General features: G+C 55.5%; 1 protein-coding gene across 2 annotated transcripts; it reads right to left on the bottom strand.

Annotated features, from left to right (window-relative positions):
- Window positions 1–16: 16 nt before the first annotated feature.
- On the bottom strand, window positions 17–6,100 carry ASB6 (ankyrin repeat and SOCS box containing 6). Of its 2 annotated transcripts, XM_027615507.2 has the most exons (6): window positions 5,663–6,072; window positions 3,919–4,100; window positions 2,871–2,977; window positions 2,654–2,762; window positions 1,716–1,802; window positions 17–1,594 (listed from the first exon to the last, which is right to left on the bottom strand). In XM_027615507.2, the coding sequence occupies exons 1-6, from the start codon at window positions 5,773–5,775 to the stop codon at window positions 927–929; spliced, it is 1,266 nt and encodes a 421-aa protein (XP_027471308.1). In that variant the 5' UTR covers window positions 5,776–6,072; the 3' UTR covers window positions 17–926. The 2 variants fall into 2 exon arrangements, with proteins under 2 accessions (XP_027471308.1, XP_027471309.1); XM_027615508.2 differs by lacking the exon at window positions 2,654–2,762 and having other exon boundaries at window positions 1,490–1,594; window positions 5,663–6,100.
- Window positions 6,101–22,629: the final 16,529 nt, after the last annotated feature.

Below are 22,629 nucleotides of genomic sequence, written 5' to 3'. Positions count from 1 at the left end.
CCTAGGCTGGGGGAGGGTGCGGAGGGGGCCAAAACGGCATACAAGGACCTTGAAGGCCAAGAGAAACATTTTTCTTTATAATGTAGCCTTTAGTTGCCTCAGCTTGCCTCCCCAGCATTACACAACTCACAAGGACCCACGTGACTGGGAAGCGGCTTCGTGAGGGCTCAGTGTGGACAGTAGTCAGCTTGCAGTATTGGTAGCTTTCATGATCAGATGAACCCCTCATAAAACAGACATTTTGGAAAGGACTGTCCCTGGTCATGCAGGATTGCTTTTTAGAAGGCACAGTCCCCCAAGATCCCAGGTTTGGCATAGGGCTGCCACCGGAATCCAGTCCTGTGCCTTGGTGGGCCGGGCCATGGATGACCTGGCCCCAGAGCAGCCAAAGGCGGCAGGGGTCAGCTCAGCTTTCTCCCTGGCCCACCGAAAGCACTTTTGTAAGTGACCTAATAATCTAGCATGGGGCGAGGTGGGAGTGAAGGGCCTCAGTGGGGTTGTGCCCCCACAGGCCCGCCGTGCTTCCTTCTGACTTCAGCTGGGCCCCATGCAAGACAGACCAGCCTCCTGCAGTTCTCAGGACCGAGACTCAGAGCCACCCTGCCTGATGCTCCCCGTAGATGAACAGGGTGTACACTCGTCCCAAATCTAAACCCGGTCCTTTTTCCCAATGTGGTTGAGACTGGGAGTTCTGCCAAACAGAAGAGGGGCAGTCCCCCTGGAAGACGAAGCCTTTTCCCACTGGAATGACTGCAGCTGCTGGGCTCCACCTGGTTTTCTTGGTACGCAGTGAGGATCAAGTCTCGTCTCCCAACCTCTACCTTCTGACAGAAGGCCAGAAGGTTCTCCCCTAAGGCTGCCGCAGGTACCAAAATCCACCGGGAGACTGAGCTGCCCAGACCCTGCTCCCTTCGGTTTGGCAATGGTCAGATGTCCTCTTCAACAGCACCGCTGTGCTCACTAAGGAGGTACCACTTCAGCCTGTCGGGCAGAGGTAGGGCTTTGACCTTCACATCCACAGGCCAGGGCTGGAGATAGAGCCGGATATAAACGCGACACAGGTGCTTGAGGGACGGAGGATAGCTCTCCAGCTGCCTCAAGGAGAAGTGAAGGGCCTGGATCTTTTCTGCCAGGCTGCCCACAGGATGGATATCGAAGTTTTCAGGCAGCTGAAGTTTCTGGGAATTAGTCACCATGAGATCCAGGACGGTCTCGGCCTTGCGCAGGAGGTCCACGTGGCTCTCATCTTCAGCACAGCCTGGGTGGGAACAGAGCCGCTCAAAGATGATGTGGAAGCCAGACCAGCAGGATGCACCATGGAGGGAACAGTTATAGGCTGCTCCGGACTCCAGCAAGAAGCGCAGGAGAGGGAAATGCAGTTTGAAGCTCTTGAGGCAGATGTGTGTGAGCGACTCGTGGGCTGGGCACTCGCTGGGGTCGGCCCCGTGGGCCAGCAGCAACTGCGTGACTTGGAAGCAGAAGCGGCTGATCATCTGGGCCTCCTCTTTGTCCCCTCCCACGGTCTCACCAAGCAGGAAGATGATGCAGGTGAACACGGTGTCCCCATCTTTGGTGGTGGCCTTGACATCTGCGCCTATAAGAGCCAGTCAGGAAAAGAGAAGATGGGAGGTCTTAAACCCCTGCAAAGTAGTGCTTCGTGTGTAATGGTGGGAGGGAAGGGCAAGGCCTAGGAACAGCCTGCAGACGAGTCTCACCTCCTTCCAGTAGGAGCCGGATGTTCTCAGTGTTATAAATCTGCACCCCGTCGCTACTGGCCAAGGCGTGGAGCAGAGCAGTCTTTCCTACAGGAGACAGAGAATGAGGAGGAGTGGGGACCAGGAAGCTGAGGTCAGGGCAACCCCTGAGGTGCAAGGGAAACCACTCAGGATGAGAAAGTCAACTTTTGTTTGTTTGTTTGTTTTCAAGGATTTTATTTATTTATTTTAAAGATTTTATTTATTTGACAGAGACACAGTGAAGAGGGAACACAAGCAGGGAGAGTGGAAGAGGGAGAAGCAGGCTTCCCGCGGAGCAGGGAGCCTGATGCGGGGCTCGATCCTAGGACCCTGGGATCATGACCTGAGCCGAAGGCAGCTGCTTAACCCACTGAGCCACCCAGGCGCCCCAAGGATTTTAAAGTAACCTCGACACCCAACGTGGGGCTTCACCTCCTAACACTGAGATCAAGTCGTGTGCTGCTCTACCAACTGAAGCCAGCCAGGTGCCCCTTTAAAAATGATTGACCCCTCAGCCAAGGCTGAGGGTGACCGGTCTGCGGTCATTCTCTTTCCACCCACACAAAACCAGGAGCAGAGTGGACAGAAGAGGTGGGATTTTTCAGGACACTCAGATGCCACCTGAGACCTGAGTCTTTGCCAAGAAGAAGTCATGGCTCCCCCCGACCCCCGCCCCAGAATCTGACCACACGCATGCCCCACTTCATCCTACAGACAGACCTCAAGGAGCTCGTGTGGGGCCAGTGGCCGCACCACTTCCCAAAAGCCTCTGCAGGTCAACAAAATCCACTGTGAGCCTGGCTGCGCTGTGTCATCAGACAGGCTGCATCCAGCCTGTATGCCTAGCCACTGCCCTAGGGTGCTCTGCTCTGGGTTTCCCTCACAAGGCACCCTGCTTTCCCCTGGGAGGCACCCACCATGCTTGTCAGCCGCGTTGACATCCGCTCCGAGGTCCAGGAGGCGCTGCAGGCAGGGCAGGCGCTCGGGCTCCTCACTGGCCAGGTCCAAGGGGCTGCTCTCGTGGATCTGAGCCAAGAAAGCACAACTGAGTGGGCCCGGGGGGCCTGGGAGGCTGCTCATGGCCCCTCCCCCCACCACATCCCTGCTTCCGAGCAGGCCGGACCCGGCTCTTACCCGGTCCCTCCGGTTAATGTCCGCCCCGTGGCGCACCAGCAGCTCCACCATGTCTGGCTGGTTTCGCAGGACAGCGATGTGCAGGGCCGTGTAGTAAGTGACAGGGTCTGAAAGCACGGACATGGCTCGTGTCAGGCCTGCCTGTCCGCACCCGGCCTCTGGCTCGCCCCAGCCCTCCCATCGGAGACCCGGGCTTCTGGCACCGTGAGGGGTCCGGACAGAGCCACCCCCAGCAGAGACCAGAACGCAGGCGCTGGAGTCAGGCAGCCCCTCTGTCTGGGCTTTAGTCTCTTCTGTAAAATGGAACCGTAAGACAAGGCGCCTCTTCTCAGGCTGCTGGGAAGAGGCACCTCAAACGACGGCTCCTGAAGCCTCACAGTAACAGCCACGTTCTCGAAGCCAGTCTCCAAGTGACTGACTTCATAACAGCCCGCACCCTGGGCTCCTTGGCCCTCCCCGAGCCTAGCGCCCTCTGTGCCTGTCCTCACACGGGGAGGGGAGGCGTGCCCAGCCACATACTGTGGCAGCTCAAAGACCTGCATTGGTCACGAGTCAGCCCTGCATGTCTCCTGGCTGACCCTGCCCTCCCCAGTGAGAAAGCCACAGAGGAAAGGAAAATGGCTCCATCTCCATCCCCTGGCACCTCCAGGCTAGAAGCTAACCGGTCCCTGCCGTGATTTATACCCAGCGTCACTTCTGTGTTATCGCCTCTCCTTGTGGCATGGGCAAAAATGCGAGATGGCTCAGAATAACTGGCAGAAAATTGCTCTCCCTGAGCTCTGGGCACAGTGCCAGCAGCCGCATTTTCATGTTAATGGAAGCGGGGATTTAGCTGGGAAAGTCTGCTGATCAAGCACATGGTGGAGGCAGCAACAAACTCACTCTCGGACCAGAGGGGGTCAGAGCCATTTGAAAGCCCACAGGGGGATGGGGTTCCTCAGTCGCCACGCATGGAAGAAATAAGAGAAGCGGCTCCCAAGAGAACCAGAAAGGCAGAGCCACCCTTAAGCCACCTATCCCTCCCCAGCCCCTCTGGGCTCCAGCTGACCTTCAAAGTTGAGGTTGGCCCCGTGGCGCAGGAGAACGTCGGCCGCCCAGGTCAGCCCCAGCTCGGCCATCTTCAGCAGGGCATTGCTCACACCTTCCTGGTAAAACGGAGAGTGGGCTTTTCTCTCCAGCAGCTCAGTGAGCACAAGGATTCGGCTCTCCTCGCTGGCAACGTAACTGGGCCTGGGGCAGCAGAGGGGTGGACCAGTTGGGGGGAGGCAGCTGTGAGGCCAGCTAGCCTGGGCACCCCGTGGGTGGGTGGTCTTCTGCTGTCATCACCCCCACTCCCTCCAAGGCAGGGCCCTGGTTCTGTGGGGCAGAAAGTCTCTGGAAAAGGCCTGTGGTAGCAAGAGAGCAAGCTGGATCTTTTAACTCAAGCTGACTCCTCGGGTTTGCTGAGAAAGAACTGGGGCTGACTCCAGCCTCCTCCCCAGTTGCCCAGACAATCTGGTCCCTGGCTCGGGTACAAAGCCTCACACAGCTGTGCTGCTGGGCCTGAAGGGAGCCTTTGCAGAGCCAGGAGCAAGAAGTGGACGCTGACACCCCTTCCCCTGACACTGACCATCCCTGAGCTGCCAAGGCGGCCAGACCAGACCAGGCAACCCTGGCAGCCGGGGCCGCCCAGGCCCTCCTGCCGCACTCACACTCAGAGACGCTTACCCCACGCCCCCACCCCCTGTCCCCAGAAGGCTGTGCGCACACATGGCCCTTCACACCCTAGCCCCCACCCTACCTGCCCACCTCCCCAAAAGCGCAGGCCCAGGGACAGCTCCGTGAACCGGTACACAGTTCCTTCACAGGCCGCCACCTCCTCCGGGTGAGGCTTCCCTTCCTCACCAACGCTCCCCACTCCCCTTAGCCTCATCCCTCTTCAACCCTTCAATTATCAGGATCAAGGTGCCATCCTTACTGCTTGGGCCGGATTCCGTCTCTTTCCCCAGCCCGGGAGGGTGCCCAGTGCACCACCGATACCAAGCAAAAATTCTGGGACTACAAAAGGCCATGCAGCACCCGCTTTGCTGTCCTCCCCCAGGACAGTCTCCGAGTTAAGGAAACACCTTACACTGTGTTTTCAGAACAAGCCTCCAAGTGAACAGAGCAGTGATGAAGCAAGCCTGTCTCCACCGAAGTCCCTAGAGAGACGCGTAATACCCACTGTGTTTGAAATTCCAACGGATCCCAGAAACACAGCCCTGCTTCCGCTTTCCTCTGCTCTTGTCTCCATTACACCCAATGTACATACACCTGACTCATGCTCGTGTCTCTCTCCTCCGAAGCATAAGCATCACCGACGCTGGGGGTTTTGTTTAGCTCACGGCTGTATCCCTGAACACCTTTCCCACGGGTTCGCGGATACACCTGCTCTTGTCTACGTGAAAGGCAAGCTCAGCTACAGAGCTCATCTTCGCACTGCTTGGGGTAAAAACTGAGGCCCTCACAGACTCCACCCTGCTCCCTCGCAACCGGCAGCAGGCGGGCTGGGCACTGGGTGGGGCACCGAGGCAGAGGCCCTGCCGGCACTCCAACCCTCCCGGCCTCCGTGCGCGGGCCTGGAGCACGCTCCGCCCTGCAAAGGGCAACATTTGGGCCGGGTGCAGGGGCTCCCGCTCGAAGCAACACAACTCCGGCCTCCACCTGCCTCTTCACCCGTACGGTGGGGACACAGCCACCCCTACGGCGCTTGCGGTGACAATTCTAGGGAAGCAGCGCCGGGTCGGCCCGCCGGCGGCAAGGGAACTAGTTACCCGTCCAGGGGCTCTTGCCGCTCGGGGTCCTGGATCCCCAGGGAGCCCAGAATCGCATCCACCAGCGGCTGGTACTCGAAGATGATCCTCCGGAAGCCGTGCAGGAACGGCATCGCGCCGGCCTCGGGCGCGGCAGGGCGGCCGCACCTTCGGGGGAGGCCGAGAAGCAGACTGGGCGCGTTCGGGCAGCCGCGGGCTTGACCTGGCTTCTGCTGGCCCAGCCCCCGCGCCCCGCCGCCCACCCCGCTGCTCCGCGCCGGAAGTGACCCTCGCACTTCCGGCCTGCGCCGGCCAGGAAAGCGACCGGTGGCGACAGCGCCTCCTGTGGGCTCGGAGGACCGCGGCGCGACCCGGAGAGTGAGCTGGAGGGTATCCCCGGGGCCGCGGCCGGCCCGGGTGGAGCGGAGGGTGCGGACCGCCCCTCCCCGACCCCGCAAACCCGATCCCGGCCCAAGGCGGGTCCGCCTCTGCCAGCCCCGGCCCGGCATGGCCCCGCTCCGCCCTGCGATCCCGCCCGCGGCCGCTGGGCGCCGTCCGAGCTCCGCCCCATTGCGCGCCCCGGCCGGCCGCTGCCCGAGTTCCCCGGCCGGTGGAGGTGACTGGAACCCCCGGGCGCCTACGAGCCGCCCTGGACTCGGATCCGACCCGGGCTTCTTCCGGCTTGGCCTGGGGCTCGCTTCCCCCGACGCTGAGTGGACGCCCACCCACCCCGCCGGGCGGCGGGGACAGTTCCTCACTCTCGGTCCCCGTCCCCCGGAGCTCCTGGCCCTGCAGGCAGCTAGCTCCTTCCACTTCCTGCTCTGATGGACTCAGTGAACTTTAGTTTATTCATCCGTAAAACGGGGGTAATAGCACCCACCCAAGATCTTGGATCCAGAGCTCTGTGAGTGTCAGGGACTTGGAGTCTAGCAGGAAGGAACTCAAGCCTGGGGCCACTTTCTGGGGCTTAGGCATCTTATCTTAGGCCATCCACGTGAACCTCGACCACCTCGAGTCCCACATCAGAGCCCTGATGTCTTCATGATTCTGCAAAGTCCTTTCTGAAGAGGCGTGAGGGTCCCAGCGTTCGCATAGCGCCTTGGCCTCCCCCCTCCCCCGCCCAACCATGGGCCCTTGGAAGTCGCTCCCATCAGGCACCTGCCAGAGGCGAGAGTTGTTGAGTGAAGGAGAAAAGGTCTAGAGAGGCATTTGGAGACAATCCGATGTGTATGTTCGGCTCCCCCACCAAGAGCAGAACAGATTTACTTTAGATTGGGGAAACCCAATCTAAAGCACTCCCCCCAGGCCTGGCTATGAGGACCCAGCAGGGTCTAGTATGCAGCAGGGGCTGCATAATTAATGGCTGGCTGTTATTGTCGTTAAGTTTACAAGGTGGTTGTGCAGATCAAATGACCAGCTATCAAAATCCCCATTGGGCACTCAAAACACCTTTTTGTCTCTGCCTCTATTGCCTAGAAGGCCCAGAAGGAGGGGTGGGGGTGGGCAGCTTGGGCTTGGCAGAAGGGACTGCAGACCACCGGGTCCATGGCTCCCAGTACATGACTGCCTGGGTTCTCACTCCAGGAGAAAAGGGTCTTCTTCCTCCTATTCCCCCGTCTCTTCTCCCTTTCCTCCTCCTTCTTCTTCTACTTCTTCAGATTTTCTTTATTTATTTGAGAGAGAGAGAAAAAAAAAAAAACACAAGCAGGGGGAGCAGCAGAGGGAAAGGGAGAAGCAGACTCCCCAGTGAGCAAGGAGCCGGATGCGGGACTTGATCCCAGGACCCTGAGATCATGACCTGAGCCGAGGGCAGATGCTTAACTGACTGAGCCACCCAGATGCCCCGAGAAGTGTCTTCTTGAGTGACATTGGGAAATGCTGCTCACACTGATATGGAGCTTTCCATCTTATCTTGTAAAATCAGATGATTGGGTACTTGGGCCCAAACTCCCATCTGGCAACAATGAGCACCTGAATGGGGCACTTGCTCAAATGTGCCTCAGTCTCCCCAGGTGTTACCCTGGGAGGGGGGTTGGGAATGTCTACCCCTATTTTAAGGGTCCACACCCTGCTTCTTGACCCCAAGGTCCTGAGTGGTATAGCAACCAACAGGCAGCCCAGAGGCTTCTCAGCCCTTCCCATTGGATTCAGGGTCACTTGCTCTGTGGCACAGGTCAGGGGACTGGGGCACCCTTGGGCATGTGGTGAGTAACTGGAGGAGGCCTGTTTAGAATGGGGTCCAGGACAGACCTGGGGGACCGCCTGGGCTGAGGCCTGCTTCTGCCTGGCTCCACTCTTTTCCTAAGGCTGTCATAACAAAGCATCACAGACTGGGCGGCTGGGAACAACAGAAATGTATTCTCTCCCAGTTCTGGGAGCCGGAAGTCTGAAATCAAAGTGTCGGCAGGCAGGGACGCAGCTCCATCCAAAGACTCCAGGGAAAGTTCCTTTCTTGCCTCTGCCAGCTTCTGGTGGCCCCAGGCTTTCCTTGGCTTGTGGCAGCTCCACTCCCATTTCTGCACACTTCTGTGTTCACATGGTCTTTCTCCGTGTCTGTGTCTCTGGCAAATCTCCTTGTCCTTTCTAACTGACACCAGTCACCGGATTTAGGACATACCCTAATCTGGTAGGAATTCATTTTAACTTGATTATATTTGCAAACAAAACAAAACAAAAAAACCAAAAAAAAAAAAAAACCAAAAAAAAAAAACCCCTTATTTCCAAATAAGATCACAGTCAAAAGTACCAGAGGCTAGGACTTGAACATGTCTCTTTGGAGGACACAGTTAAGACTGCTCTGAGGGATGACCCCCGGCATGGCCCTTCTGGTCTTTGGGTCTCAGTTTCCTCACCCGTAACCCGAAGGCCCTTCAGCTCTGACAGTCTTGGAGCCAATGAAGAGGTCCTTGATGTTGCTGGTGGGCTCTGCCAACAAGAAAATTCTAATTGTCTTGTGGCCAGTAAAGGAACGGTAAGGAGTTAGCTTTTATTTACTGAGCCTTTCTGATGCGCCAAGCACTGTGTTAATCTCAATAAATCCCATTAAGTAAATGATGGTATTATACTATTTTCAAACAAGGAAACAGGCTCAGAGAGGTTTGGAGGCTTACCCAACCTTGCACAGCTAGGTGGAGACTCCAACCCAGGTCTGGAGGTGGGGCTGCTCTTCCCCACATCTGGCCTTCAGGCGTGGGATGTCCGGCAGCTCCTCCAGGTGTGGGCCTGAGAGGGTCTGCACAAGCAGGAGTAAGGAGCTGACCCCTGCTCTGTCACAGCCCCTGGGCACCACACTGTGGAGCCAGGCCCTGCCGCCTGCCTGTCGCCCAGGCTCCTGTCTTTAGAAAACTCCTTGACCCCTGACCTCCCTCCTGTCAGCAAGGGCAACCTTGTTTCCTCCATCTGCCTCCCATTAAGGCTCTGTCACTCAGAGCCTCTGATTTAAGTCCTGAACGTTCTCTCTTCTTTCCTTGCCACTGCCTCCCACTGCCTCTCACTGCCCTACCGGCCTAGCCACTTCCTGCCGCCGAATTCCAGGATTCCTAGGCAGGCTGGGGGTCCTGGAGCCAAGCACCCAGAGCCCAGAATCTGGCTGGGTCTGCCCCTGCCCCAGGGAGTTGGGGAGTCCCTCTGACTGTCCAATGTACAGAGAGGGGTAAAACCTTAATATATAAAGAACTGTTAAAAATCAACAAGAAGAAGGCAAAAACACTAACACAAAAAATGGGCAAAGGACCTGCACAGGGGACTGGGGCACCCTTGGGCATGTGGTGAGGAGAGAAGTTTAGCCCCTCCAGCTGTCCAACACCAACAGGGGTAATAGCTGTCACACCTCACACGAGACTCTGTCCTATAGCAGTTCAACAAAGTGAGTCCAAGGGTAGTGGTTACCGTATGATTCCCACTTAGGGAAAAGTGGTATGTGTATGTGTACCCGTGAGCGCGTGGGCCCGTAAGCAGGACAGCCACATACTAAGGTGTTAGTGGCAGCTATTTCTGGGTGCTGGGATCTGGGGCACATGGATCTTCCTTGTGTTTCTGTGTATTTCCTACCTTTTTACCAAATGAGTGTCTTGCCTGAGATTCAAGACACTAAATCAGCCACAGGCAGGGAATCAGGCCCCGCACACCCCTCCTGTACCTAGGGTTGGAGGGAAGGCCGTGAGCACCAGGACCAGGCCCTGCTCTGTCCACAAAATCCTCCCAGCACCCAGGTCACCCGCCCTGGAGGCCCCTCCCCCCCCCAATCCCCTTCCTCCGGGCTCTCCCAGCCTGGGTTAGCACGTCGTTCATTTTCTTCCCCGGGCCTCTGGGGTACCACAGGGCCTAGCCTGACTGTGAGTGATACATTGAGAACAACGACAGCCTTTGGTCAGGTTCATCCCGTGTCCCGTGAGTTGGATTAGGAGCTCATTGTTCGTGATCTCATTGACTAGTCATAACACCCAGGAAGGACGCAGTAGCAGGATTCCCCACATCATAGTCTGAGGCTCAGAGAGACAACTGGCCAACCGATGGCTAGTGACCTCCCGAGGGGCCCAGTCGGGATTCACACCCAGAGCCTGGCTCTTAACCTCTCCTCGGAGCCCCTGCTCAGGACGCCTGCCACCGGCCCAACCCCGGCCCTCGCACGCTCACACGCTCTTGCCCACACGCTCGCACACGCTCACGCATATACTCAGGCGACAGACTCTCACACGTTATCTTGAACGCTCACACATGTGTGTTGGTCACATAAGACATTCTCACACCCTGCCACACTCTCGCCAACATATTCCCACACACACGCCCTCTCACGCAAACGCATACTTCCTCAGACACACCATCATACACGCTCACACCCTCTCTGTCTCTCTCACGCACATACACACGCTCACACGCAGGAGGGCGGCCCTGGGGTTGGGGGCACTGGTCCTGCTCCATTCCCAGGACCTTCACCCTCCCCAGACCCCTGTCAGCAGCCAGGTCTGTCCCTTATAAGGCCCTTAAGGGGGAAGTGGGGTGAAAGGCCCCCGTTTTATTTCTCCTCTTTTGATTTGGCTGAGTTTCCATAAAGCGAGATATTTGGACAACGTGGCAGTCCGCCACAAGGAATACTGCTTTCTCTACTTGGTGGGCAGCCTCCAACTTCAGCCCCTGGCACGTCCCAGGGGCACCGAGGCTCGAGGCTTGGAGATGGAGGGCTGGGCGTATTTGTGAAGGGAATGGGACTGCAGTCATGGGGGCCGGCGCCCCCAGGGCTTCCTCCTGTCTGCACTTCTCTGCCGGCCCCCCTCTCCCTTCCTCTCCTCCCCCCTCCCCCACGCCCTGACCCCACCCTGACCCCTGACCCTCATGACCTGAGCCTGCTCGGCCCTGTGTGGAAGGACAAGGCCCCGATTCTCTGCTCGCAGAGGCCTAACCCTCTGTGGGCTCAGGGGGGGACACTGAGGGACCAGGAGCCCGGGAGGAGGAGTGGGTGGTAGGGCCTTGGCTGGGCCGGGGAAGACTCTCCTGTCCCCTCCTCTTTCCATCTGCTCTCCTAAGACGCACCGAGGAGCATTTTGGGGACCCTGACACTCAGGAACCCCGCCCCCGCTGGCCAGAGCCCCCTGCTCCAAGGGCAGCCTCCTCCCTGACAAGGTTCCCGCTCCATACAAACACCGCCAGGCGGTCCTGGTGCCCTGCTCTTCCAGATGAGGTGACGGCCACGCGGACAGGCTGAGGAGGTGCTTGGAGACCGTCTTAGCTGCCCGAGCCGCCATGACAAAATACCATGGACGGAGGTGGCGGGGGCGCTTAAACAACAGCCATTTATTCCTCACAGTTCTGGAGGCTGGGGAGCCCGAGATCAAGGTGCCAGCAAGGTAGGTCTCATCCCGAGGCCTCCCCTCTTAGCTGGTAGGCGGCCACTGTCTTGCTACGCACTCCCTTCTTCCTTGCGGGCGCGTGCAGAGAAGGCATGTGGATGGCTCGCCCTCTTCTTGGAGGGGCACGGATCCCATTCTGGGGGCTCCACCCTTGTGACCTCATCTAACCTAATGACCTTCCAATGGCCCCACCTCCTAATACCATCACCTTGGAGGTTAGGGCTTCAATATATGAACTCGGAGGGCGCGAATGTTCAGTCCATACAGAGCCCCTCAGGCCCCTTGCCCCGAGACAGGAGGGCTTCCCTTGCTCAGCCTCCGTGCCCCAGCTACACGAGAGGATGGTGGGTTTGGGGGCTTGCCTCCATGCCTTCCTGCTCCAGAAATCAGGGGGCCTACTGAGAGTGACCTTTAGCTTCACATGGGGTAACCATCCCAAGAAACAGTGCCCAGGCCTCTCCCTGGCACATCCTCACCTTGTCAATGCTGGTCAGCCTGCCTCCGCCTCTCCTGTCCTTGGCAAGCAGGTCTGTGTGGTCTTGGCCAGGCCTTGCCCTCTCTGGGCCAAATGGGTGTGGGGAGGGTCCCCAGGAGGTCGGAGCCTGGCCCATCTCTGGCTGGTCCATGAGCCCAGAGTCCTGATCGCAGAGACTCTCCCATCTGAGGCCGGCTGGTGCCCAGTTGGCATCGGTTCTTGGCAGGCCAGCCCAGAGGCAGAGAGCTCAAAGGAAGCGACCACTGGACCCCCTCCGTCCGCTGTAGCCAGGCGCGGGCACGTTCTGCCAAGGGAGGGCTCAGATCCCTTGGGGAAGGAGGGAGGGCAGAGGTGGGCACAGGGTCCTTTGTGCTCCCCAGAAAGCCTTCCACTCCACCCCCACTGGCCCCGCTTGGCAGAGCGGACACAGGAAGAATCTGGTCAGCCATCCGTCAGGGAGACAGAGTGGGCCCGTTCGAGGAGGGGAGCCGGGAAATTTGATCATTAAGAAACCCTCCTGGCTGTCTGGGGGAATTTAATTAAATTGCTGGAGAAAGCTATGAGAGAAGACCACATCTGGAACCAATATGTGGGCTTTGATTTTTTTTCTCCTCTCTCTCTCTCTCTCCCTCTCTCTCTCCTTCCCCCTTCCCATGTCATTGCGTAAAAGGAACACAGTCGAGCCCTGGAGTACTGGTTCCTCTGGGATCGGATTCCTGGCAGAGGCGGAGAGAAACCACAGGCAGGGACACAGACTGAGGGGAGAGAGCAGAGATGAAGTCTGAGACGGAGATGGGGTGGGAGGGCCGGCGCAGAAGGGATGTGGGGCCGGGCTGTGCCTTGAGATTTGGCTGTTGGAGGTGTCAGCAGTGATAAGAGGTAAAGGGTCAAGAGAGTAATTCCGGAGGATTCCAGAAATCAACACACCGAGCCAAGGGTCCCTCAGGTAGCCAGCGTTTATGAAGCCCGTGGCCTGCTTGAAACACCCATCGTGGGGTGAATCGTCCCCACACCCTGAGGCGTAGATGCCCCATTTACAGATGGGAGGGGAGTGACTGGCCTAAGGTCACAGAGCACGTGAATGGCAGTGTGTGCTGGGGGGCTTGATCTCAGGCCTATCTGGATACTGTCTAGACAGTATATATTTATTATATATATAATATATAATATTATATATTAGTATATATTTATTTCATGCTTGCCCGTGCCTGGCACTGGGCTGGAATCTGGGGAGGCAGCCGCGTGGAAGGCAGGCAGGAAGCTCAGTGCTGGGTGCTGGCAGGGGCCGAGACAAGAGGACCTCGCCTGGGCAGTCAGCAGCGGTTAACGTGAGTCCTATGCCTGGGCAATGAGTCAGCCGAGAGAGGGGAGGTGCGGACAGAGGCATTGGGGTCCCTCTGTTGCTCCCGTGGAGCAGGACCCTCCAGGCCCCAGGCCCCTGCCCTGAGCTGGGCCAGAGTGGGTACTTAGAGGTGTGGGGATGAGTGGAGAGCTTCCCAGCCCGCACCCCATGGCTGAGCCATCGACAAGGGCCTAGTCCCCTCTTTCAGCCACTTTAGCTCATTAACAATCCTGTTCCCGGTCTCCAAGCCTACCCCCTCCCCCCCAGGTCCCAGAGCCCTCAGGCCCAAACAAGGCTCCCAGAAACTCCTGCCAGCCAGGGCTGAAGGGGGAGAACACGGTCCCCGCTCTGGGCAGGCAAACTCTGGGGTAATTCCCTTCCTCCCCACAAACCCAGCTCCTTCCCTGCAGCCCGCATAGCCCGGGTGCGGGGGGGGGGGGGGGGGGGGGGGGGGGGGGGGGGGGGCCTCCCTTGACCACACCCCGCCCCAGGACCCTGAAGTCTTACTTATATCCAACAGCCACTTCCCTCTCGCTCTGCAGGTTGCAAGCCCTGAGGGTGGGAATTGGCCTGTTCCCAGCGTAGTCTCAGGCCCAGGCCCAAGAGTGGGCCCAGGAAGGAGCGAGGCACACATTTGTGGAATGGGTGTCTCATGACCTTGGTGCGTGCAGAGCAGTCAATCGTGTAATTAAAGCTCAAGAGCTTGGCAGGGAGGGGAAAGTGAGTCACAGTGAGACCAAAAAGGATGTTGTAGCAGGGCCCAGGCCCCTTGGAACAGGTCAGGTGGGAGGCTGTGGGTCCTCTGCACAGGCTGGGTCCCCCACCTGGACATCGGAGATCCTAGCTTCTTTCTCATGCTGAACCTGCTCCGCCTCGGGAGTCCACTCAATGGCCCTTCCTCAGGGAAGCCCTCCCCACCTCACCGCCCACATGAGCCCATGATCCCCAGATCTTGCTGCTTCTCTATCCTCTCTCTCTGGGCTATCTGGGTCACCACTCTGTCCCTGTGCCCCAGCCCGGCCCCAGCACCAGACGGCACTCAGTGGAAAACCTGTCATAGAGGTACTGAGCCCTGTATTCAGGTGCATCTGGCTTGTGAGCTGGGGGGCGGGGGGGGGGGGGCGGAAAGAGGCCAGTCCTGCCCGCAGGCTCTGCTCTAGGTCTGGGGAAGCAGTGACAGTGGTGATGACCGTGGGCTGCAGCTGTAAGTGACATGTCCTGCGAGCTGGGGACCAGGCAGATGCTAGGGAGGCCCGGCAGAACCTTGTTACAGCCTCACGGTCCCCCCAGGGAGGGAGAGCGGGTCGCTCTTGTTAGCCCCATTTGGCAGATAAAGAAGTGAAGGTTTGGGGAAACTGAGTTGCTGGCCCACAGTCGTGGGGTTGAAGGGCTGAGCTGGGACTGGAACTCCGTATTTCCTCCTGGTGGAGGCAGGAAGGCCTCCAGGAGTCGGAGGGAGCAGCTCTGAGCCACGAGAGGCAGGTGGGTGTTGGGGCCTTGAGGCAGGTGGGTGTTGGGGAAGGGAAAGGCCCCGAGGCCGAAGGTCTGTACTAAGATCTGGGCGATTCGATGGGGGTGGAGTGGTAGGGCAGGGGCACAAAATGCAACGGTCAAGGCTCCATGAAGGGAGGGAGCAGGAGACCAGTGGCCTGCAGGCCATCAGCAGCCCGGCTAATCTGAAACAAACACAGAGGGAGACGCGGGGTCCCTCTTGCAGGCCCTGACAGGGTGATGATATACAGAGTTTTAAATAAATGTATATCATTAGGGACATATTGTCTGGCAGGAGAAAAATGATGCCCTTTCCCACCACTGCCTCCCCTCCCCCCCCAAAAAAAGGAGGGGGGAAAATCCAATGCTACAGCTAAAAAGGAAATTGCATTAATACAGATTGTTTTATTTAAAAAACCTTGACCTCCACTTCAAAAAAAGTCATTAGACATTCTCCTTCTCAAAGGCCGCCGGAGCCGTTATGGGGAGGCCTGTTCATTCTTCAATGACTTACTGTTCCCGCGCTCGGGGAAATGTGTGAGGGATCGGGGAGTAATTTAAGGCTCCCTGCAGAAAGGTGTGTAAATCTTTGCATGTCTAAAGAAACTTTACCAGACCACTAAGTCAGAGGAAAAGAAAACTGGCAGAGCGACCCGCCCACCCTTTTTTCCGTTTCTTGCCTTTGGAACTCTGATCTCTTTGATGGTAAAAATGGTCATATTTCACCCCCAAAATATCAGCAATCAGCGAACGAAGGAAGTAGAAGCCCATGGGGAGTTTCACCGCCGATTAGGCCCTTGGTTTAATTATTTAACGCCTGCCTGGATTGTGCAGGCTGTGAACACACTCTCCTGGCGTGGGTTCAAGAACAAGTTATAAATAATAATAACCATTATATCCCCAATTAAGCTGGTGAACTGAAAGCCTCGTCCCCCCTTCCATCCCAGCCTTGTCCTCGGCTGCTGCCCCCCCTTCGTGGCACATTCCCCCCCCCATGCTGTGTGCAGTGAGGAGCCCCACACGCCCCACCCCACTCACCGCAAAGTAATCACAGCAAGATGGTGCAGGGCCCCGGAGGGAGCCAGGGCAGGGCCTGAGGGCTCCAGAGGCCTTTGTGAAGGGGGCTCAGGGCTCCCTGGGCCTCAGCCTGTGCCCCTGGCCCCGGGCGTCCTTCCCCTACTCTCAGAGAAGGCAAGGCTGGAGTGCTAGGGGCAGCCTTCAAGAAGCCAGCCACAGCATGAGGTGGGCCCCCGGTTTGGGATTGGTCCTTTTCCCTTTGAGCCTCAGTTTCTCTACCTGTAACAAGAGGTTGTTCCCCAACAGGGGTCCTCCTGGTTGTCACATGGGTCCCAGCAGCCCAGAGCCCACGGCTTGGAAGAAGGGTCCGTCGTAACAGAACGGCCAGCCTAGCCAAGTCTAGTCCGGGCCGCTCGGGCTCCGCAACTGGACAACACCTCGTCAGAGTCCCACCATTCAAAGCCTTTTCTTCACACCCACACGTGTGAGGCTTGCCCACTATTTCCCACGTGCCAGGCCCACTCCATCTGTGAGGTAGGCCCTGTTGTGACCTCCGGCTGACAGGCCGGGGAACCGAAGTCCAGAGAGGTGAAGGGACCCACTCCCCCGGCTGGAAAGTATCCAACACGAGGCCACTGCATCCCCAAAAATCTAAAACCTAAATGGAAAAACAAAAAGGCCACGTGGAGGCTGGTCCGGAGGTAGCGGGTTATCTGAATTTCAGTCAGTTCCAGATGGAGCTCCTTGCCCTACTGTTTCCCCTCTTCTCATGACTGCATTTGGCTAACCTTAAAAAAAAAAAAAAAAAAAAAAAAAAAATTGCCACGTGGAAGGAGAAGAAAAGAGAAGCTAATACACTGACTTGCCATCGGGACAGATAAAGTTACTGTGATTGTCTTCACATTAGCTCTGGGGCTCCTGGTTGGCAAGGCAAAAAGGGAAATGCAATGATCGGCCAGGTCTCATTATTTCGGGTTTTTTTGTTGTTGTTGTTTTGTTTTGTTTTTTAGGAAGAGACCATAATTCTTCAAGAGAAATACAGAACTTCCTAGTCCTCATTCTCATGGAACAACTTGGCATGATGGTTAGGAGCCTCACAAACTTAGCAGGACACAGAGCGTATGCTTTCTGAGCCTCAGTTTCCCCTCCTGGCATGTAGTTGTGAGGATGCTGCAAGACAGTATGGTCGATACATCGCCTGGCTCACAGTAACGCTCGTGAAACGTGGGCCCCTCTCTTACGGAGCCCATCTCTATCTTTGGATTTTGCAGGTGAGGCAGAAACATTCTTCAAAGGGGCATAATATTTCAACCCTTGCCAAGAGCTGAGAACCGGTCACTTCAGCAGGATATCCCAGTAGGGAGATCCCCAGGGAGGAAACTGAGGCTTGGGAAAAGTCTGGGCAGTGAGCTGAGGGGGAGAGCCAAATATCCTGCCCCATTGGGCTCAGCTCTACTTCCCATAGGGTGGACCGGGGTCCGGGATGCACGGGGAGCCCCGCTGTGATCACAGCCTGACACAATATTTACAGAACCCTGCGATCTGTCACGGTCATGCCTGGTCACGTCTGAGTCACATCAGCCTGCGATGTTTACGATTCCCCAGATGCACAAGAGTGAACACAGTTTAGCCTGTGCACCATCCCTGTGAAACCGTCTCCTTCGGAAGAGGCTCCTGGGTATGTGGCCCAGAAGAGCCTCAGGATTCCGTGTCATCCTTGGTCTCTGCTTACCCCATCTGTGAAATGGGCCTGGTCCTTGAGTGTTTGACGGCCAGGGTCTTGTCAAGGTTGTCGTGACCAAAGAATGACATCGATATGACTCCGGAAGAAATAGAGAAGCATTGCAGTAAGAAAAATGAGTAGTGACCATAAACAGACATCTTACAAATGAGAGATGCAAAAGGTCATTCAATACCAAAATATTCATTAATAATTCAATGTATGCAATTCAATGTAAAGAGGAAATGCCTTTCAAAATTTAAAATAAATTATGGGGCGCCTGGGTGGCTCAGACGGTTAAGCATCTGCCTTCAGCTCAGGTCATGATCCCAGAGTCCTGGGATCGAGTCCCGCATCGGGCTCCCTGCTCCTTGGGAGCCGCTTCTCCCTCTGCCTCTCTCTCTCTCTCTCTCATGAATAAATAAATAAAATCTTTAAAAAATAAAATAAAATAAATTATGATTACCACTCTGGCTCAGCCCTGCCTACAGAGGGGGCAGCCATCGCCACCCCGGCCGGCATCATGCTGCCCTCGGACCCCTGGTGAAGTCCGAGATCATCACGAAGAGAACCAAGAAGTTCATCTGGTACCAGTGACACTGATAGGTCAAAATGAAATGTAACCGGCATTGGCCATAGGATTCAGAGAAGGTTCAGGGGCCAGTTCTTGAGGCCCAACGGTGGTTATAAGAGCAACAAGAAAACCGAGTGCCTGCCATCCAGTGGCTTCCAGAAGTTTCTGGTCCACAACATCGAGGAACTGAAAGTAACAATGATGCTGGTGTGCAACAGAGCTTACTGTATGGGGGTCCTCAAAAGGTTTTGCCCAAGAACTGCAAAGCTGTTCTGGAAAGAGCAGCCTGCTAGCTGACTGTCGGTCACCAGCCACAACACCAGGCTGCACGGGGAAGAACACGAATAGGTAGCTCATGTGCATGTTTTATTTGTGTTAAATAAAACCGGAAAGACATTGCCATAAACAAACAAATAAAATAGCTCGTGCTAACTGGGACGCAGAGACCCAAGAGTAGACACTGATGCAACCTTTCTGGAGGCTATATGGCAATATGATCAAAAGTCTTAAATCTTTTGCAGAATCTTTGACCCACTGTGTGAATTTTCTACTTGCTGCTGTAACAAATGATCACAAGCCTTGTCTTTTAAAACGATATAAAAAGGGCGCCTGGGTGGCTCAGATGGTTAAGCGTCTGCCTTCAGCTCAGGTCATGATCCCAGGGTCCTGGGATCGAGTCCTGCATCGGGCTCCCTGCTCCTTGGGAGCCTGCTTCTCCCTCTGCTTCTCTCTCTCTCTCTCTCCCTCTCTCTCTCTCTCCCCCTGTCTCTCATGAATAAATAAATAAAATATTAAAAAAAAATAAAATGATATAAATGTATTTTAACTTTCCATTCTAGAGATCAGATAGTCCTGGGCTGAAATCAAGGCCGGGCTGGGCAGGGCTGCATTTCCTTCTGCAGGCTCTGGGGAAGACTCTCTTTCCTTGCCTTTTCCAGCTTCTAGAAGCTGCCCATGTGAGTTTGTGGCTGCTCTCCTCTTTCTTCAAAGCCAGTGCTGGCCTGCTGAGTTTTTCTCACATCCAGGCTCTCCTACCTCCCTCTTCCACTTTAAAGGACCCATGGGTTTACACCGTAATCTAAAAGGATCTCCTTATCTTAAGGTCACCTGATAGGCAAGCTTAATTCCATCTGATACCTTAATTCCATCTGCTACCAAATCCACAAATTCTGGGGATTATGACTTGGACATCTTTGGAAGGCTAGTATCAGCTCACCACATCCAGATATCCTAGGTCTTTATTATCAAGAAAAGAAGTAAGGAGGTATAGCAGTAGGGAATGATGTATCACTGGGCTTTCATTAAAAATAGTGGTGGATGAGATACAGTAAGCAAGTTATAAAAAGTTGTTACATTGTAGCTTGACTTTTATAACATGTGCGATGATCTTTGTCTGTCTAGGATACAGATGTAAGCTAGAAAGATATACTCTAAAATTATTTTTAGCTCACTCCTTTTCCTTGGCCTTCAATAGTGAATAAATATAGTGATTATCTTCAATCTCTTTCATTAAACCAACTTAAAAAAAAAAAGGTACTGAATAGAAGGGACGCCTGGGTGGCTCAGTCGGTTAAGCATCTGCCTTCGGCTCAGGTCGTGATCCCGGGGTCCTGGGATCGAGTCCCACATCAGGCTCCTTGCTGAGCGGGGAGCCTGCTTCTCCCTCTGCCTGCCTCTGTCTCCCTCTCTCTCTCTCTCTCTCTCTCTCTCTCTCTCTGATAAATAAATAAATAAGTAATCTAAAAAAAAAATGTACTGAATATCTGTTGTGTGTCAGAGAGCTCTTACAGTGGGATATACGTGATTTTTATTCTCTTAATTTTGCTTATGTCTTGGGCGCCTGGGTGGCTCAGATGGTTAAGCGTCTGCCTTTGGCTCAGGTCATGATCCCAGGGTCCTGAGATCGGGTCCCGCATCGGGCTCCCTGCTCCTTGGGAGCCTGCTTCTCCCTCTGCCTCTCTCTCTGTCTGTCTGTCTCTCATGAATAAATAAATCAAATCTTAAAAAAAATTTTTTTTTGCTTATGTCTTCTAAAATCTCCGCATTAAGCATCTTACTTCTGTGATAAGAAAAGTAACTTTCTTTTTTTTTATTTTTAGCACATGAGCTTTTGAGACTCGGGTAAATATGCACTTCGACTCATGGAGAGACCTAGGAGCCCACCTCCAACAGAGCCACCGATTAAGGATCAGCTCCTTCTCCGTGGAATCTTCTCCGGAGAGCAGGGATCGTCTCTGCTCTCCTCTGTTCTCTCCATTCCCGCTGCCTGGAGCAGGGCCTGGTTCTGTAAGGCCCTTGTGGAACTGAGGTTCCCAACTGGGATCCTGTCTACCGTTCATTCCCCCCTCTGGGTTAACATCACAGCATCGATCTAAATCGCCATCGAAATTATTTCTTTTCTAGTTGTAGCCCTTTGGGGTAATGAGTTCTGTCCTCTTGGGGTTAACTGGAGTTTCCCTGGGTGCATTTCCAGGCTGCAACGGGCCTGGAGTTCTTGCTCAAGGGCTCAGCTTTGGTATAGTAGTCAATGCCTCCTGCCTCACTCTGCTGTCCCCGTACCACCCCGGCCCCCAGCGCCAGGACCGGCAAGGGTATCAACAACAGCAGTAACAATAATGACAATAATGCCACATTCGTGAGAATTCTTTTGGGTTGGTCCCTTTATTATCCCTAGGTACAGATGATGGATCAGCCTCAGAGGGAACTAGTGAGTGACCTCTCCAAGGCCACACGGCTCGTAAGTGGCAGGGAAAAGATTCAAACCCATGTCCCCCCAGCTCCAGAGTCTGACTTCGTTATCACTGCCCTGCACTGCTTCTTGGAATAAATGTGGTTTTTGTTTTGTTTTGTTCTGTTTTTTAAGATTTTGTTTATTTGTCAGAGAGAGAGAGAGAGAGAGCACAAGCAGGGGGAGTGGGAGAGGGAGAAGCAGGTTTCTTGCTGAGCAGGGAGCCCGATGCGGGACTTGATCCCAGGACCCTGAGATCATGACCTGAGCTGAAGGCAGCCGCTTAACCAACTGAGCTACCCATGCAAGGTGCTTCACAATATATAGATAGATAGATCGATTGATTGATCGATCACTCTATATCTATATCAACTTACTTAATTCTCCTAACAGCCCATTTTACAGATGAGATAACCGAGAAGAAACAGTCTAAAGAGACTTCTAAGGTCCACAGCTAGGAAGTTCAAGGTCTGGATTTGAACCCACAAGCCTGGGGCCAGAGCAGCCTCATTGTACACAGATACAGGACATTACCTCTCTGTGCGTGTAGGATGAATGAATGAATGATTGAGCTGATGGAGGATGTCACTGTGACTGAGACCCAACCACCGTACTTCTCCGCCCTGGGCCTCACTTTCCCTACCTGTTCAATGGAAGGGCTTGGACTGAACAGTTTCCATGGTTTTCCCAGCTCTAGAAAGAGCCTCTGCCGTTGCTGCCTCAGTTTCCCCATCCAAGGGACCAGGATGTATATGGCCCCTTGGGCCCTTCCCAGCTCCACAGGCCCATACTGACAGTACCCTCCCTGTATTCTAGGCCCCGGCCCCGTAGTGCCTGGGAGACTGATACTTCATTCGGACCATCCTAAGGGGGAGAAGCTGGGGCTCAGAAAAGGAAGGTGACCCGCTGGAGGCCACACAGGGGTGCACAGCAGAGCTGGGCCTGGAACCTGGTCTCCAACACCAAGGCTGTTCAGAACACTGAGCTGCTCTTTTCCTGGGATGAGCCCCCACTCTTGGACTTGGTGGGCACTCCAGCAGGGCGAGTTCCCAGAGCCGAGTAGCAGCCCCACTCTGCTCGGTCCCTCAGAAGATCCTTCAGCCACACACACTGTGTACACTGCTCCCCTTTCACCCACTTTTCTCACCGGGCACTCCTTGGGTGCAGCTTTCCAAAGAAGAAAAACCCTATTGGCTCCGAACCCTCAATCTACCCAAGTGTGCACCTCCGTGGACTGCCCCGGTCAACACCACTTGGGGAACACTCAGCCTCATTTTAGGGGTTTGTCCATTGTCTCTGGGGGAAAAAAGTGACTCACGCAGAACGCAGCCTGCTGGGCTGCAGGCTCCCAGGGGTGCACACTGGGCGGGTTTTGTGTGCAGGAGCCCGGAAAGGACACCCTGAAGGCCTTCCCCTGGTGGGCTTGTTTCTGTGACTTTGGACATGATGGCTGTGCAGGGACAGCAGGAGGACAGGGCGCGGTCCCCCAGCAGCTGCCCGGGGAAAGGCCTGTGGCACCCGGACGGCTTTCAGCCTCAGCTCCATCACCAGAGGCATCTTTTCCACGCTTTCCTTGAAAAACAAAAACAAGAGCAGAGACCCAAGCCTGTCTCTCTCTTGTCTTGTCCCCCGCCTGTCAGTCTGGCTGTCATCTGGCTGTCCATCCTCTCTATGTCTAAACTAGGAATTCTGGAGGGAAACTCTCTCCTACCGGCTTGATTTTCCTTGGGGAGGGCCTGGAGCATCCCGGAGATGGGCTACCAGGGGTGTGTGTTGGGGGGCCGGGCGATGCCTA

Source organism: Zalophus californianus, chromosome 13 (assembly GCF_009762305.2).
Source record: "Zalophus californianus isolate mZalCal1 chromosome 13, mZalCal1.pri.v2, whole genome shotgun sequence".
Lineage (NCBI taxonomy): Eukaryota > Metazoa > Chordata > Mammalia > Carnivora > Otariidae > Zalophus > Zalophus californianus.
This window is presented reverse-complemented; position numbering and strand designations above follow the sequence as displayed.